Source organism: Salmo trutta, chromosome 18 (assembly GCF_901001165.1).
Source record: "Salmo trutta chromosome 18, fSalTru1.1, whole genome shotgun sequence".
NCBI classification, from domain to species: Eukaryota; Metazoa; Chordata; class Actinopteri; order Salmoniformes; family Salmonidae; genus Salmo; species Salmo trutta.
The window spans coordinates 38,474,994-38,493,109 of NC_042974.1; the positions used below are offsets into that span (position 1 = coordinate 38,474,994).

Below are 18,116 nucleotides of genomic sequence, written 5' to 3' on the forward strand. Positions count from 1 at the left end.
ATTTTTGTAGTAATAAGATTTAATTCACTAATTAATTCAATTCAGCAGTGCCTTTCTTTTTCAGACCTTTGGTATAGGAAACTATTTGACCCCTAAGTAAGGCCTTTAATGTATCCCAGAGTACAAAACTATTGGGAGAGGACAGGTAGTTTGTTTCACAAAAAAATTGCATTTGGTCTCTGATAAATTGACAAAATTCTGCATGTTTCAAAAGAATTGGGTTTAGGCACCATCTATTAGGTCCCTTGATCTCCATCCGGCATCCAAACAGAAAGTGTGAGGGGAGAATTAACTCTATGGGTTACCTGTGCTGAAAGGAGAAAATAGGAGTGGAATGGAGTAGAATGAGTAATCCCTGTCTTGGGGATGGAGCTGTCTCCATGTGTCTTTCAAATGTAAGTCTTTCATAAATGATAGAGTGCATTTGGCTGACTTAATCAGTGAGGTAGATTTAATTGAGGATCTATCCATAATCGGATCCAGACAAAAATGTAAGTTGCCCCCAACTAATAGTGAAATTCCTGTACCTTGAGGAATCAAACCTTACCGTGAAATGCTTACTTACAAACCCTTAACAAACAGTTCAAGCAGAGTTAAGAAAATATTTACCAAATTAACTAAAGTAAAAAAAATTATAAAACATTTATAAAAAGTAACACAATAACATAACAATAAGGAGGCTATATACAGGGGTACCGGTACCGAGTCAGTGTGCCGGGGCACAGGTTAGTTGAGGTAATTTGTACATTTAGGTAGGGGTGAAGTGACTATGCATAGATCAACAGCGAGTAGCAGCAGTGTACAGTACAAAATAAATGGGGGGGGGGGGGGGTCAATGTAATAGTCTGGTGGCCATTTGAGTCTTATGGCTTGGGGATAGAAGCTGTTAAGGAGCCTTTTAGTCCTTGACTTGGTGCTCCGGTACTGCTTGCCATGCGATAGCAGAGAAAACAGTCTATGACTTGGGTGACTGGAGACTCTGACAATAGTATGGGCTTTTCTCTGACACCGCCTGTTATATAGGTCCTGGATGGCAGGAAGCTTGGCCCCAGTGATGTACTGGGCTGTATGTACTACCCTCTGTAGCGCCTTACGATCAGATACCGAGCAGTTGCCATACCAGGCGGTGATGCAACCGGTCAGGATGCTCTCAATGGAGCAGATGAAGAACTTTGAGGAATTGGGGACCCATGCCAAATCTTTTCAGTCTCCTGAGGGGGGAAAGGTTTTGTCGTGCCCTCTTCACGACTGTCTTGGTATGTTTGGACCATGATAGTTTGTTGGTGATGTGGACACAAAGGAACTTGAATCTCTCAACCGCTCCACTACAACCCCGTTGATGTTTATGGGGCCTGTTCGGCCCTACAATTTCCTGTAGTCCACGATCAGCTCCTTTGTCTTGCTCACATTGAGGGAGAGGTTGTTGTCCTGGCACCACAACTGCCAGTTCTCTGACCTCCTCCTTATAGGCTGTCTTATCATTGTCGGTGATCAGGCATACTACTGTTGTGTCATCAGCAAACTTAATGATAGTGTTGGAGTCGTGTTTGGCCATGCAGTCGTGAGTGAACAGGGAGTACAGGAGTGAACTAAGTACACACCCCTCAGGGTCCCAGTGTTGAGGATCAGCGTGGCAGACGTGTTGTTGCCTACCCTTACCACCTGGGGGCGGCCCGTCAGGAAGTCCAGGATCCAGTTGCAGAGGGAGGTGTTTAGTCCCAGGGTCCTTAGCTTAGTGATGAGCTTCGTGGGCACTATGGTGTTGAACGCTGAGCTGTAGTCAATGAACAGCGTTGTTAGATAGGTGTTCCTTTTGTCCAGGTGGGAAAGGGCAGTGTGGAGTGTGATTGAGATTGCATCATCTGTGGATCTGTTGGGGTGGTATGCGAATTGGAGTGGGTCTAGGGTATCAGGGAGGATGCTGTTGATGTGAGCCATGACCAGCCTTTCAAAGCACTTCATGTCTACCAACATGAGTGCTACGGGGCGGTAATCATTTAGGCAGGTTACCTTCGCTTCCTTGGGCACAGGGACTACGGTGGTCTGCTACATAACGTCCCAGGGATCAATAATTGTTTTCATTACACAGAAGGGTACATTCTTATTAATCAACACAGCTACTCCCTGTGTCTTTGTGTTTTATGAAGCTAACTTTTTATGTTCTGCCCCCTGCTGTGTTTCTTGTAGAAATGCAACATCAGTCTTTAGCTTTTTCAACTACATAAGGACTCGTTTTCGTTTAACAGGTCTGTTCAGTCCATTAACATTTAATGATGTATGATTTACTATCTTAACCATATTGTTCACTCAAAAAAAGAATGCAAATGTCAGGAGTAAGTGTAAAATATTCTATTGCCTATTTTGGTGGGCCTGTAGTCAAACACATATTATAAAGCGAAGGTCTCTCACAAAACAGTACAAAACAATTTCCATCCTCCCCCCAGTGCTGTTCTTGAATACACCCTGCACAAATCCCAACTGTAATGGAGCTACGCTCCCAGCGTCACTATTCCTAAATTCAATTTCTAACATGAAGACAAACGTGAACTTGAACCTGGAGTTCGAGCCCAGTAAATTAACAAAAATTGAGAATTCTTCACCCATGCTTATATGATGCAAGTCAAAACCAAACCAATAACGGGAGTTCTGATCTCAACACACCTACTATGACAGAATGCAAAATACATATATAAGACATCATGGCTTAGCCATATAAAATAGTCTACATATCATTTTGATGCCTCTGAGGACCATGCCTGTCCCAAATAACAACTTAAAAACAATGTCACTCTGGTAAAAACAAATAGTTTGTTTCCATGGATATTGGGATCTTAGCTCATTGATCTGTCAGTAAGCAGTCCTACCGGTTATGCAAGTAATAAGGCAGGCTAGTGGGACACAGCCCAGCTAGAAGTAAAATTAACCCAGTCCGCTAACCAATCAACAATGTCCTGAGCCGGTCGCCTGCAGTCCGCAGAGAAATGTTGCGACTTCTTTGGGCGTTTTGAAGAATCTTCTCTGCCCGCCATGGATGATTCTCATTGTTGCATGTTGAAGCAGCGCAAAGGGAATGTTCTTGGAGGTAAGTTATTTTTTCACCTGGTCAAATTCCTTCCTGTGTTTGACCATCTTGGGACTCATGTCTGGAAAGAATTTAATTGCCTCCTTGTTGTGCAGCATCACTCCTTTCTCCTTGAAGTGTTTGTCTGCGGGGTCGTGGGTTCTGATTAGGTGATGGGCGAGTGACCTGTGTGCCCATTCGACAACCAGGGATCAGCAAATTGTTCTTTGCCAAGTAGGGTGGGGATAATGGCAGCGGAGAAATCAATGGCGTCTGTCCCCTCGCTGCCCTCAAGGAGGCCGATAATTCTAATGTTGCTTCGCCTACTGTAGTTTTCCAAATGGTCAACCTTATTCATCAGGTATTCGTTGTTTTTGCGCAGTTTCTGTAGTTCTGTCCCCATTCCGTCTAGCCTGTCCTCAGCATTGCTGATGCACTCTTCAGCTTCTTCCATTCGTGATCCTAGCGTGCTGATAGTCATTGCCAAACCTGAGATGGAGTTTTTTATTTCAGCCAACTGTGCTGAGATGGAGCAACTGAACTCAGTCGTATTCAAGTTATATTGTGTTGTAAGGAAGTCATTGCCTTCTTTGATCACTTTGAGGATGTGAGCTAGCCTAGCTTCTTCCTGAGGTGTCATGGTGCCATCTTGGGTTTCCGAGAAGGCCATGGTCAGAGGTTCTTTCTCCATCATTTCTTGGTCTGTTTCAGTTCTTCCGTTGCCTTTTTTTTGTCTGGTAGGCATATCACTACTCTTGGCTACAATGTGGTAATCAGTATGGGTGAAGTTATCAAGTTTTAGGATTAGTTTGTTGAAGATTTTTCGGGAGCCCTTGGTCACGCTTCTTCCTAGCTTCGCTGCATCACGTGACCCGAGCATCATTATTTCTAAATAGCTTACACTTTCTCACTATGAACTTCTAATGTGAGTGAAACGTGTGTGGCTCGTGCCAATGATCAAGAGCAGCTGCTCACCGATTTGCTAAACCATCAGATAAGCGGGTGTCGGCTATCGCCGGTTAACGCTGGACCTGATTGAATCTAGGCCTTAGAAAAAAATACTTGGCAATATAATTGCAACATAAAAGTACAAAGGGATGGAAAGGAGAGGTAAATATTGACAAGGTCCTGAAAAAGATGGTCATGAAACGTCAATATGTCAGTGTCCATGACAGGGCCCAGAGGTGAAGGAGGGAAGGAGGGAGCTTAATCTGAACAGGCCCGTTGGTCGACCAGAAAAAGTCATGTCCTCTTACCACATTTTGAGTGAATTTCTCAAATGAAGTTCTGCGGTCCTGAATGCCACCCTACTTAACCAAAACATTATGAGAAAAGAAACAAAAATAAAGGGAAAGACAGAAAAGAAAGACAGAGCTGAAACTGAAAAGTGAAGGAAACAAAATAATCTGTGAGGAGAGTCCCTTTGAAAAATAATAGCAAATATAAGGATATGCTGATGTATTTATGATGAGAATTATACAATGATACTTAACATAACACAAACCATAAGCCCAGACTGGTCTCAGAGCAAAATATTTTACAGAAATCCGTGCCACTCCATTTTATTATGATATATTACGTTACGTTAGGTAACATTACATTCGCCTACCTTAATCTGGGATATTCAAATTGGTATGATCTGTTACTTTTGGGTTGACAGTTGGTCAGGGTGGATGGGTAGGCATATAATGCAAACGACTAGCAACCTAAAGGTTGTGTGTTCAAATCTCATCACGGACAACTTTAGCATTTTAGCAACTTTGCAACTACTTAGTACTTTTTAGTTATTTAAAACAACTTAGCATGTTAGCTAACCCTTCCACTAACCCTCACCCTTTAACTTAACTCTTAACCCGAACCTTAACCCCTAACCTAACGTAGCACATCATACTAAGGCAGTCAAATGTAATATATCATTTAAAGCAGTCGAACGTAATATAAAATACTAAAGCAGTCGAAAGTAATATTTCATACTAAAGCAGTCTAACATAATATATCATACTAAAGCAGTCAAACGTAATATATCATACTAAACAGGTCAAGACATAGGATACTATACTTCCTACAATTCGTATTATATTGTATGACCGCTATTACATTGGTAGGCCAATGTTATGTAACCTAAAGTAAAGTAACATATCATACTACATGGATCGGCACAGATTTTTTTACATATAATATGCTTGGCTCTGAGACCATGTTGATAAGCCACATTTTGCAAATCATAGAAAATCATGAAGGAACTATAATTTTAATTTCCCCATCATCACAACCAGCCTTACAGGTCAACGACTTATGAGGCATTATCTTGGCATGTGCAAATGCTGCTAGTAATTCCTTCACTGCTGGAGGCACCAATGTCATTATTCCAGGCCCCAGGCAGAGAAGAGCAGGGCAGACAGCCTGGCAGGTTAAGGCTTTGAAGACCTTACCTTCTTCTTGGCCTGTAACAGCTCCTGATAGGCACTGGAACGGATGAAGCGGCTATAGGAGTCACTCTTCATCAGCTTGAAGATGTGATCCTGTCAACCACAAGGAAATGGTTCAACCACAGGTCACGTAGTAAGAACCCTTGATACGATTCAACGTTCCAGAATACTTTCTGTTCTGATGAATGGACTGAACAGTACAGTAGCTTATCCAGCTAATACATACGCCAGTAACTTGCCTATGTTTACCCTAAAGTTCACTGACATATTATTATAGAGTTACCTGTGCGTCTTCAAAGGCATAGCGTCCAGGGTCCTTGACATTCTGGGTGGTCTTGTCGTAGCTCTTAGAATCAACGTTGATGGCACTGGGAGCTCCAGAGGCCAGGAACTCCTGCCAGATCTCCTGAACCCGGGTCGGGACCTCCCGGATTGGCCTCTTCTTCACCTCCTGGACCGCTAGCCAGAACCTGCAAGACACAACACACGGGGTGAGAGTGTAAAAAATATATATATAATTTATATACAGTACCAGTCAAAAGTTTGGACACTCATTCAAGGGTTTTTCTTTATTTTTACTATTTTCTACATTGTAGAATAATAGTGAAGACATCAACACTATGAAATAACACATATGAAATCATGTAGTATGCCTTGATGACAGCTTTGCACACTCTTGGTATTCTCTCAACCAGCATCATGAGGTAGTCACCTGGAATGCATTTCAATTAACAGGTATGTCTCATTAAAAGTCAATTTGTGGAATTTCTTTCCTTGTTAGTGCGTTTGAGCCAATCAGTTGTTTTGTGACAAGGTAGGAGTGGTGTACAGAAGATAGCCCTATTTGGTAAGTGACCAAGTCCATATTATGGCAAGAACAGCTCAAATAAGCAAAGAGGAACGACAGCACATCATTACTTTAAGACATGAAGGTCAGTCAATCTGGAAAATTTCAAGAACTTTGAAAGTTTCTTCAAGTACAGTTGCAAAAACCATCAAGCGTTATGATGAAACTGGCTCTCATGAGGACCGCCACAGGAAAGGACGACCCAGAGTTACCTGTGCTGCAGAGGATAAGTTAATTAGAGTTACCAGCCTCAGAAATTGCAGCCAAATAAATGCTTCACAGAGTTCAAGTAACAGGCATACAGTTGAAGTCGGAAACATATATACACTTAGGTTGGAGTCATTAAAATTTGTTTTTCAACCACTCCACACATTTCTTGTTAACAAACTATAGTTTTGGCAAGGCGGTTAGGACATCTACTTTGTGCATGACACAAGTCATTTTTCCAAAAATTGATTACAGACAGATTATTTCACTTATAATTCACTGTATCACAATTCCAGTGGGTCAGAAGTTTACATTCACTAAATTGATTGTGCCTTTAAACAGCTTGGAAAATTCCAGAAAATGATGTCATGGCTTTAGAAGCTGGAATTGTGATACAGTGAGTTTTAAGTGAAATAATCTGTCTGTAAGCAATTGTTGGAAAAATGACTTGTGTCATGCACAAAGTAGATGTCCTAACTGACTTGCCAAAACTATAGTTTGTGTACAAGAAATTTGTGGAGTGGATGAAAAACGAGTTTTAATGACTCCAACCTAAGTGCATGTAAACTTCCGACTTCAACTGTATTTGAATTCATTTTCAATACTCAGTTATGTCCTTTGCTGGTGATAACACATCTATCTAATTATAGGGTAATTAATGTGACGGATTAGATGTAAAATTTCACCTCTGACTCTCCCTCAGTTAGATAATATCGACTCTCACTTAGTTACATTACCAGATTGACCTAAAGATTACCCCTGGGCAAAACAGTTCAGAGAAGTACCAGCAGAGGGAGTACAGGTAACGTGAATGTTTATGTTAGGATACGTTATGATTGTGTGGAAGAAAGGAAGTGAGTGTATGAATGTGGGGGCATACGTGCGTACATGTGTGTTATGTGTATGTGTATGTGTATGTACTGCATCCCCTACCTCAGGTTCTCTGAGCTAAACTCAGACTCCAAGAACTTGAGGAACTGCTCCCTCCCCACCTGATCCTTGAGAACCTCATTGATTCCGAACGCCCACCTTTTCACCCTCTGCTGACCTGGCTCCTTACTGGGGAGAGACACACGCAATCAGACACCACAGTGTATAGAGGGAATCCAAAAAGACAGTCCAAGAAGACACACCTGGCCTCCAGCTCCCACACAGTGGTGTCGTCTGAGATCCAGGGGTTGGAGGGGTCGGTTGGCGTGATGAAGGGGTCATATTCCACATATTGCTCTGTATAGGCCAACAAACTGGGAGAAAGAAAGCAAACTATTCAGTTCAGTCAGGTAAAGTGGACAGCAAAGGTAACAATGTATCATGCCGCCTGGGGAACTCAGGATATGGCTAAGAGCAGTTCTATACAGTATTTGACCTTTGAAGATAGCAGGAAGTGAAGTAATCTAGCATATTTACTCTAACACAATAGTGAGTAACCCAGGCAACTAAGGATGGGAATCTACACTCTGTTCAGTGTTACGGCACAGGAAATGACAAATAGTCTTAGTGCTGATGATACACATCCGGGTATTGTTTGGACTAAACCCTTTTCAAGGTTGTCTAAGCTCTTAATTACTGGCTACAATAAACATTAAAGAGTTCAACAATGGATCAATGGGGGGGTGAAGAGAAGGAGAACTTAGCTCACCTCTCGGCCACTTTGGACATTTTCAGTCGATGTCTGTCTAATTGCCCTCCCCAATAAGTGATCTGGAACAACAAGGGGAAATAATATTTTGTGAATATCTGGGAACTGGTCAAACTGACAAGACAGTAACAGTCTTGCCATCATAAGTGTATGTTTGGAAAGAACATTTTCCTTCCAAACATACATTCTTGCAATGCAAGAGAAAACCAACCAGGCAGTCCAGCACTCCCTACATTACCTGGTCCTGTAGCTCCTCCTCTGTGGCCGGCTTGGCCTCTGGGGCAGGGGTGTGGGTGGGGCTGTGGGTGCGCACATCATTCTGAGGCCCATATACAGACTGAGGCAGAGAGACAATCAAACAGAACCCACCAAAGTCAAACTCGAATAACAGTGTTTTCAGCTGACCTGTTATTCAGAGGTAATGGATTTATCAGACACTCTAACCTTTCTTGTCTTGTGAGGGTTTTTCATTCTGGAGGACTTCTTTATGTCAACTTCTGTTGTGTTTACACATCCGGGCTGGAGAACAACAAAAATGTGCAGTATAAATGAATAAAATAAATACCTTCAGAGAGTATTCTCTGCTTCTTCTTATTGATTCACTAGCAGCTCAGGTAGGACTGTTTAGTGAACCCAGCAAACCATAGCCACATTTTTCTATAGCAATTTGCTACATGCGCAGTCAAACATGGTCTTGTGAAATATTAATGTAAAAATTCTAACAAAAATTTGAAACAATCGATGTATCACTGATTGGTACAGTACGTCCTGCATGGTTAAACAAAGGGTACAATCAAGGCATCCTCCATGATCACGGAGGTTAAGTGGTTTGATGAGGCTGCTGTGAAATCAGAAAGGAACCTGATTATAATGCTCCGAGAATGCATAAATGAATCCTGTTATTTTCCAATTAAGCTCATGGCTGGAGAAGCAGCTCCATTCCCGAGTGGAAGCTAATGCTAAGAAGGATATGTGTCTGAATGGATGATGAGGTTATACAAACCACTGGAGAGCTCTACGTTCATTTTGGGGGGGGAGGAATTGACAGTACAGTAATAACATTTAGATATTACGGCAGACAAAGAAGAAAGAAAAAATCTCTGCCTTTACCAAGCTCTGAAAATTTGACTATTATCCAAATCCATTACATTATTCACACTGAACGGTGAAGGAAATTACTTTGTAGACTGAAAAAATCACAGGTTACGTTCTTTGTCATTTTCTAAAAAACATCGAATTAAAAAATCCATGCCAATTAATACAATCTCTAAGATAAGAACAACTTAGGTTTTTGATAATTAATATTTGTAAACATGTATGCATGACAAACGACAACAATATTGCACAAAGGAATACTAAGTTTACTCGATTCAATACCTATCGTGGAAGTTCAGCGCTATAGCGCGATTTAAATTTAAAGGCAATGTTCCCGTGTTTGCAGAGACTGCATTCACAGGAAACGCGGCTCAATCGGAAATTAAATTAAAATTTGAATTATGCTACAAAGCTGAACTTCAGCGATATGGATTTAATTTGAGCACTTAGCCTCCAGTTAACTGAAAACTGCAGTGGAAAATTTGCCCAAATACTGTAGCTAGATGTTATGTTATGGATATAATGTGACTCTTGTAGCATGAGATTTTAAAAGCACAATAAACTCACCACAGGTCTGTGCACATCCCAAAATGCTCTTTCTTGACTATCAAGAATTTTCCTCTCAATCTTATCCCTTTTCTTGTCAACTCTGAGGAGATACACAGTACAGGCAATTACTTTTTTGGTATTTTACATAAACATATTTTGTGTAATTATTACTGTTTTTTCTTTGCCACTTCCCCTGGCCTAAAATGTGGTGTTATTAGGAAACTGATGAGAAGTGGTAGTTAGAGATGAGGGCATATCAACGCATACAGTACTACATTTGTTTCATTTGGAAACTTACTTTGCTTGTGCTTCTGCTTGCATAAATATGAACTCCCATTTTCTGGCAAATGCTCTCTGTAGCCTCGCTAAGCTCTCCTGAATCAACAATAAGCATAAAAAATCCAGACAGTTATCCCATGACACTCAGCTTGCGAAAGTATTCACCCCCTTGGCATTTTTCCTATTTTGTTGCCTTACAACTTGGAATTAAAATGTATTTTTGGGGGGGGGTTTGTATCATTTTATTTACACAACATGCCTACCACTTTGAAAATGCAAAATATTTTCTATTGTGAAACAAACAAGAAATAAGACCAAAAAACTGAAAACCTGAGCGTGCATAACTATTCACCCCCCCCCCCCAAAAAAAAGTCAATACTTTGTAGAGCCACATGAACCTCCGTCCCAGTCTCAAATCTCTGTAAGACTGAAACAGGTTTCCCTCAAGAATTTCCCTGTATTTAGCGCCATCCATCATTCCTTCAATTCTGACCAGTTTCCCACTCCCTGCCAATGAAAAATATGGTATTCTCGGGTTGATGAGAGGTGTAGGGTTTGCACCAGACATAGCGTTTTCCTTGATGGCCAAAAAGCTCAATTTTAGTCTCATCTGACCAGAGTATCTTCTTCCATATGTTTGGGGAGTCTCCCACATGCCTTTTGGTGAACACCAAACGTGCTTGCTTATTTTTTTCTTTAAACAATGGCTTTTTTCTGGCCACTCTTCCGTAAAGCCCAGCTCTGTGGAGTGTACGGCTTAATGTGGTCCTATGGACAGATACTCCAATCTCCACTGTGGAGCTTTACAGCTCCTTCAGGGTTATTTTGGTCTCTTTGTTGCCTCTCTGATTAATGCCCTTCTTGCCTGGTCCGTGAGTTTTAGTGGGAGGCCCTCTCTTGGCAGGTTTATTGGGGTGCCATATTCTTTCAATTTTTTTAATAATGGATTTAATGGTGCTCTGTGGGATGTGTGGTGGCTAATTTCTGCATTACCAAATGAGGAGAGTTACAAACTTCACACACCAGTCAGAGTGATACTTAAACTATATCTTTAATAATTAAGAGCTTTTGCAAAAGCACTTTGACTTTCAATGATGCGCTATCTCTAATGAACCATTGAAAAGTGTCTACACAAAAGTACAACGATCTTTTATAGCCAAGATACACCCCTTTCAACGTACATGACGAACCACAGATACATAGAATGGTCACAAGGTTAAGATATGTATGAAAGATATCTATAAAACATAGCAGACAGCAACTGCTATGTCAACAGTGTTCATTGTATAGACCAGTGTCTGGTCCTCCTACTCCAAACTGGAACCGTCTCTCCCTGGTACGGTATAGAACAGAACCATTAGCTCATGTCCTCTGGAATGCTCTTTTAGGCATTATTACCCAAAGACAACGTAAATCTCCTCTGTCAGTGCTATCTCATAGAGGCCCATCCTCAGTAGAACACACACACAATAGTTAACAGAATACTCTATTCTGTCAAATATTACAAGCCTTATATTACAATACAAGCATTATAACATAATCTTGCAATTTTCCACGACAGATGTTCAAAGTTTCTGATATTTTTTTATAACCAACCCTGATATGTACTTCTCCACAACTTTGTCCTTGACCTGTTTGGAGAGATCCTTGGTCTTCGTGGTGCTGCTTGCTTGGTGGTGCCCCTTGCTTAGTGGTGTTGCAGACACTCAGGCCATACAGAACATGTTTATACATACTGAGATCATGAGACAGATCATGTGACACTTAAATAAAGTCCACCTGTGTGCAATCATGTGAATTCTGAAGGTAGTTGGTTGCAGCAGATCTTATTTAGGGGCTTCATAGCAAAGGGGGTGAATACATATGCACAAACCACTTTTCCGTTTTTAATTTTTTTTAATTTTTTGAAACAAGTTCTTTTTTCCATTTCACTTCACCAATTTGGACTATTTTGTGTATGTCCATTACATGAAATCCAAATAAAAATCTATTTAAAATTCAGGTTGTGATGCAACAAAATAGGAAAAAAGCCAAGGGGGATGAATACTTTTGCAAGGCACTGTAATTCAATAACACAATAATACCAACAGAACAAAAGGCATTCGCTGTGAGGATACAAATCAGGCTGATATCAATATTAATTACTCTACTGCTAACATAATAAAGAGAGAATTACGATATGAACAGAGAAGAACTCTTACCGCCTCATAATCTGCTAGCTCCAGACGAGCTTTGTTTTGCATTGTTCTTTTGCACAGGTAAACAGCTGAGAGACAGAACAAACATATCAGAAAACAGAGAAAACTACTGTTGACCAATGCTGGCTGTTGATCAAGTGTTACTTGCCAAACCCTTCCTGCAACAGCTGCAGACTAGGCCACAACATTGAGATGCCTGTGGGAAAGTAATTCCCTATGACCAGAGTACAATGTGGCTTGTTAATGCGCCTTAACAAAATCCTTAACTGGTCCTAACCTGTTTACCGAAACCACTCAATGGCCAATCTAAACTAGCCTGTAAATTACACAGGTCAATAACCATAGCACGTCTGTGAAATTGAACAGGGACTTGGATGGAAACACCTTCCCTCCCATTCCATCACTATTACTCCAACCCTCTATCCCTCTCTACACTGACCATCTGTAGAGATTCCATTATTCCATTACCCCTGTATGTGTATTCATTAGAAAGTGTCAATCATGCCAGTCTGTTGTCTACTACAAAGTAATTAGAGGTTCCCTAATGCTACGGCTATTCCCATTTCATTCATTAGCCTTCCTACCCCAACACAAAAGGAGAGGAAATGAATGTGCTTGGTGTTAGCTATGCGCTACAGGTGTTTAATAAACTCACCTTTATTTCCTTTTTTATCGGTTTACACAATCAAACATCTCCCTCGCCTGATCAACCCTTTCCCCCATCTCCATTTCCCTCCATGTAGTCAGCACTTCAACAACACAATAGGGATGAATCAAAGAGCTGCATTGGGGATGCAAATGGCTATCTATATGGCTGGTGTGGTTCTTGCAACTCACATACAAAATTAGACTCAAATTAACATAACCTTATCTTTTCCATTAAACCACCATTTATGGTTCTGTTTTCTTCTGCTAAGCCGGAGCATTGGGCTACAATGTATAGCATGTCAGATGCTATACAAATGTGTGCCTCGATTCAATCCAAAGCGTTGAAGATCCATGCTATAGCGCAATTGAAATTTAAAAGCAATGTTCCTGTGTTTGCGGGGACTGAGTACATTGATGTTAAACGCTGCATATGACGGCTCAATCGAAAATACTATTTTAATTCCAATCACGCTTTAAGGCGGATCTTCCGTGCTACGGATTGAAAGTAGCCCAAAATCTATTTTATCTATATATGGTTACATTCAATGCACTATACAGCCTTCCATTGTGTAATACTATTCACTTCTGCTAAGGCTCTTACCATAGTCTGTATTTTCTGGCTCCCAGCAGTTTGATGGCCAGAAGTAGGGGGTCTGAGAAGAGCGATTATAAGAAGAAAAGAGTGAGGGACAAGGCAGCTAAAGAACTGAGACACCTTTATCTAAGAACTGATCTAAGAACTGAGACACCTTTATCTAAGAACTGATCTAAGAACTGAGACACATTTATCTAAGAACTGATCTAAGAATTGAGACGCCTTGATCTAAGAACTGAGATGCCTGGCTAAAATTCCCATTAGGCCCTTGAGCGAGGCACTTTAGTTGCCTCGGTAAAACATCTAGCAATATAAATGGATTAAGTGTAAAAGATATAGCACTCAACAAAGACATATGGATTGAGTCCTCCCTGTGTGGTCTGATATGGATTGGATGAGATAAAGAAGGAGTACATTATAGTCCATATAAGAGCCATACAGCCTATGAATTCACTGTACCTGAAACCTGTAGAAAGTGCCGTCGTCTTTGAGTGTGAGTACGTGGTCTGAGATAGGGAAGAAGTAGCCATGGGCAGCCATCAGGGTCCCTAGGTGAAGGGCCTCCACTGGACAACACAAACAACATCATATAATTTTCCACAACAACACCCCTAATATTCCCATTGTCCCCTTTAAAACATCCCACTTCCCTCCTCCACCGGGGTATGGCATATGAGGTCAGCATAGTAACTTTAGGGACGGCCTCAAAGGTAATTCTGACCTCATATACCATATCCGTTACCCCGCCTAATGTAAAATGAAACACATTATACACTGCTCAAAAAAATAAAGGGAACACTTAAACAACACAATGTAACTCCAAGTCAATCACACTTCTGTGAAATCAAACTGTCCACTTAGGAAGCAACACTGATTGACAATAAATTTCACATGCTGTTGTGCAAATGGAATAGACAACAGGTGGAAATTATAGTCAATAAGCAAGACACCCCCAATAAAGGAGTGGTTCAGCAGGTGGTGACCACAGACCACTTCTCAGTTCCTATGCTTCCTGGCTGATGTTTTGGTCACTTTTGAATGCTGGCGGTGCTTTCACTCTAGTGGTAGCATGAGACGGAGTCTACAACCCACACAAGTGGCTCAGGTAGTGCAGCTCATCCAGGATGGCACATCAATGCGAGCTGTGGCAAGAAGGTTTGCTGTGTCTGTCAGCGTAGTGTCCAGAGCATGGAGGCGCTACCAGGAGACAGGCCAGTACATCAGGAGATGCGGAGGAGGCCGTAGGAGGGCAACAACCCAGCAGCAGGACCGCTACCTCCGCCTTTGTGCAAGGAGGAGCACTGCCAGAGCCCTGCAAAATGACCTCCAGCAGGCCACAAATGTGCATGTGTCTGCTCAAACGGTCAGAAACAGACTCCATGAGGGTGGAATGAGGGCCCGACGTCCACAGGTGGGGGTTGTGCTTACAGCCCAACACCGTGCAGGACGTTTGGCATTTGCCAGAGAACACCAAGATTGGCAAATTCGCCACTGGCGCCCTGTGCTCTTCACAGATGAAAGCAGGTTCACACTGAGCACATGTGACAGACGTGACAGAGTCTGGAGACGCCGTGGAGAACATTCTGCTGCCTGCAACATCCTCCAGCATGACCGGTTTGGCGGTGGGTCAGTCATGGTGTGGGGTGGCATTTCTTTGGAGGGCCGCACAGCCCTCCATGTGCTCGCCAGAGGTAGCCTGACTGCCATTAGGTACCGAGATGAGATCCTCAGACCCCTTGTGAGACCATATGCTGGTGCGGTTGGCCCTGGGTTTCTCCTAATGCAAGACAATGCTAGACCTCATGTGGCTGGAGTGTGTCAGCAGTTCCTGCAAGAGGAAGGCATTGATGCTATGGACTGGCCCGCCCGTTCCCCAGACCTGAATCCAATTGAGCACATCTGGGACATCATGTCTCGCTCCATCCACCAACGCCACGTTGCACCACAGACTGTCCAGGAGTTGGTGGATGCTTTAGTCCAGGTCTGGGAGGAGATCCCTCAGGAGACCACCTGCCACCTCATCAGGAGCATGCCCAGGTGTTGTAGGGAGGTCATACAGGCACGTGGAGGCCACACACACTACTGAGCCTCATTTTTACTTGTTTTAAGGACATTACATCAAAGTTGGATCAGCCTGTAGTGTGGTTTTCCACTTTAATTTTGAGTGTGACTCCAAATCCAGACCTCCATGGGTTGATAAATTGGATTTCCATTGATTATTTTTGTGTGATTTTGTTGTCAGCACATTCAACTATGTAAAGAAAAAAGTATTTAATAAGATTATTTCTTTCATTCAGATCTAGGATGTGTTGTTTAAGTGTTCCCTTTATTTTTTTGAGCAGTATATTTTTATCACTATTTCCACCATGTCTCTCTGTATCTAGAATGTGTACGACTCAGCTATGCATTAATAAATGATCACTCATTAATGTTTAAAGATACACTATATATACAAAATGGACACCCTTTCAAATTAGTGGATTCTGCTATTTCAGCCACACCTGTTGCTGAGTACACAGCCATGCAATCTCCATAGACAAACATTGGCAGTAAATTGGCCTTACTGAAGAGCTAAGTGACTTTCAACGTGGCACCGTCAGTTCATAAAATGTCTGCCCTGCTAGAGCTGCCCCGGTCAACTGTAAGGGCTGTTATTGTGAAGTGGAAACGTCTAGAAGCAGCAACGGCTCAGTCACGAAGTGGTAAGCCAGACAAGATCACAGAACGGGACCACAGAGTGCTGAAGTGTGTAGTGCATAAAAATAGTCTGTCCTCGGTTGCAACACTGACTACCGAGTTCCAAACTGCCTCTGGAAGCAACGTCAGCACAAGAACTGTTCGGCGGGAGCGTGCAGCCGCACACGGGAGTGTGCAGCCGCACACAAGCCTAAGATCACCATGTGCAATGCCAAGCGTCAGCTGGAATGGTGTGAAGCTCGCCGCCATTGGACTCTGGAGCAGTGGAAATGCATACTCTGGAGCGATGAATCACGCTTCACCATCTGGCAGTCCGACGGACAAATCTGGGTTTGGCGGATGCCAGGAAAACGCTACCTGCCCCAATGTATAGTGCCAACTGTAAAGTGTGGTGGAGGAGGAATAATGGTCTGGGGCTTTTTGTCGGGCTAGGCCCCTTTTGTCGGGCTAGGCCCCTTAGTTCCAGTGAACATTCTAGACAATTCTGTGCTTCCGACTTTGTGGCAAAGGTTTGGGGAAGGCTCTTTCCTGTTTCAGCATGACAATGCCCCCGTGCACAAAGCGCGGTCCATACAGAAATGGTTTGTTGAGATCCGTGTGAAAGAATTTGACTGGCCTGCACAGAGCACTGACCTCAACCCCATCGAACACCTTTGGGATGAATTGGAATGCCGACTGCAAGACAGGCCTAATCGCCCAACATCGGTGCCCGACCTCACTAATGCTCTTGTGGCTGGATTGAAGCAAGTCCCCGGCAGCAATGTTCCAACATATAGTGGAAAGCCTTCCCAGAAGAGTGATTATAGCAGCAAAGGGGGGACCAACTCCATATTAATACCCATGATTTTGGAATGACATGTTCAACGAGCAAGTGTCCACATACTTTTGGTCATGTAGTGTATGTTCAGCTTACTCATAAATGTGAGTGCCCTTTCAGTGTATTTGTGTGTGGATGTGTGTGATAGGTGTTATGCATTGTATGCTTGTGTGAGATTCTTAGTCTGCAATTTGGATACAGTGTTTTGAACCAAAACAGCAAAATTGTTATAGATAAAGCAATTACAGAAAGAAAGAGACAGATATTCTCTTCTGTTGGGAAGCTACACAGATTGCATACTGTATATTCAGGAATTCTGAAAGAGGATTTGCACATTCATCTATATTACTGTCTGGTTAGAGCTTCAGACACAGTGGATATCAAACAGGCTTAAAGACGAATCCAGTCACCCCCCAAAATAACTTTTAACAACTTTATGGATTGTTAGCACATAGCCCTAAGTCCTAAAGCATGCATTTATATCCACCAACTGTGGTTAAAAGTGTCTAGAACCAAGAGGTACATAGCTGCTTTGTAGGCTAATCGGATTCATATCCTAAACTCCAGAGGGAAAAAAAGGATGGAACAGGAGAATAAAAAACATCCTTTCTTAAACTGAAATAGAAATGAGTGTCTGGCTTGGGGAGTGTCCTCAAATTGTTATTCCCTAGCTAATGTAAAGCTATCTGACTTTTTGACCCCCGACTCCACTCGTATGCCCTGTAATCGTCTTTACAATGACTCAGCCATTAAAATGTACTGTACTGTCATTCGTGAATACCCTGGCCTGCAAATTATAATTCATTTGAGGTAATTTCTGTACTAGAATGTTCTAATGAGCGTATTGGGACTTTTGTGTTCTATAACATTTGTAATAAAACATTTCTCACAGGACCATTGGGACCTCAAACAAGATTCTCTCAAGCTTAAATGTGTTTCTGTGCAATTTCCTGCTCTTGTCAGACCTTGTGAGTGACGACACAGTGCAATGAGATTCCTCAATCATTCCTCTTGAAGTAAAGGAATCAGAGATTCAGTCTGAACCTGTTTTCTGC

The 18,116-nt window shown here is 42.2% G+C and overlaps 1 protein-coding gene across 2 annotated transcripts in view; it reads right to left on the reverse strand.

Moving 5' to 3' along the window:
• The window catches only part of LOC115153274 (regulator of G-protein signaling 7), a 108,548-nt gene that overhangs the window by 6,760 nt on the left and 83,672 nt on the right, over window positions 1-18,116 (reverse strand). The window contains exons 5-17 of one of the 2 annotated variants that reach the window (XM_029698538.1): window positions 14,007-14,113; window positions 13,554-13,605; window positions 12,308-12,372; window positions 10,126-10,202; window positions 9,846-9,927; window positions 8,628-8,702; window positions 8,422-8,520; window positions 8,184-8,245; window positions 7,678-7,788; window positions 7,478-7,603; window positions 5,774-5,960; window positions 5,494-5,583; window positions 4,318-4,368 (exon numbers count right to left, since the gene is read on the reverse strand). In XM_029698538.1, the coding sequence (XP_029554398.1) occupies window positions 4,318-4,368; window positions 5,494-5,583; window positions 5,774-5,960; window positions 7,478-7,603; window positions 7,678-7,788; window positions 8,184-8,245; window positions 8,422-8,520; window positions 8,628-8,702; window positions 9,846-9,927; window positions 10,126-10,202; window positions 12,308-12,372; window positions 13,554-13,605; window positions 14,007-14,113 (1,184 nt within the window). The remainder of the gene's footprint in view (window positions 1-4,317; window positions 4,369-5,493; window positions 5,584-5,773; window positions 5,961-7,477; window positions 7,604-7,677; window positions 7,789-8,183; window positions 8,246-8,421; window positions 8,521-8,627; window positions 8,703-9,845; window positions 9,928-10,125; window positions 10,203-12,307; window positions 12,373-13,553; window positions 13,606-14,006; window positions 14,114-18,116) is intronic. The other variant, XM_029698539.1, reaches the window with a different exon arrangement.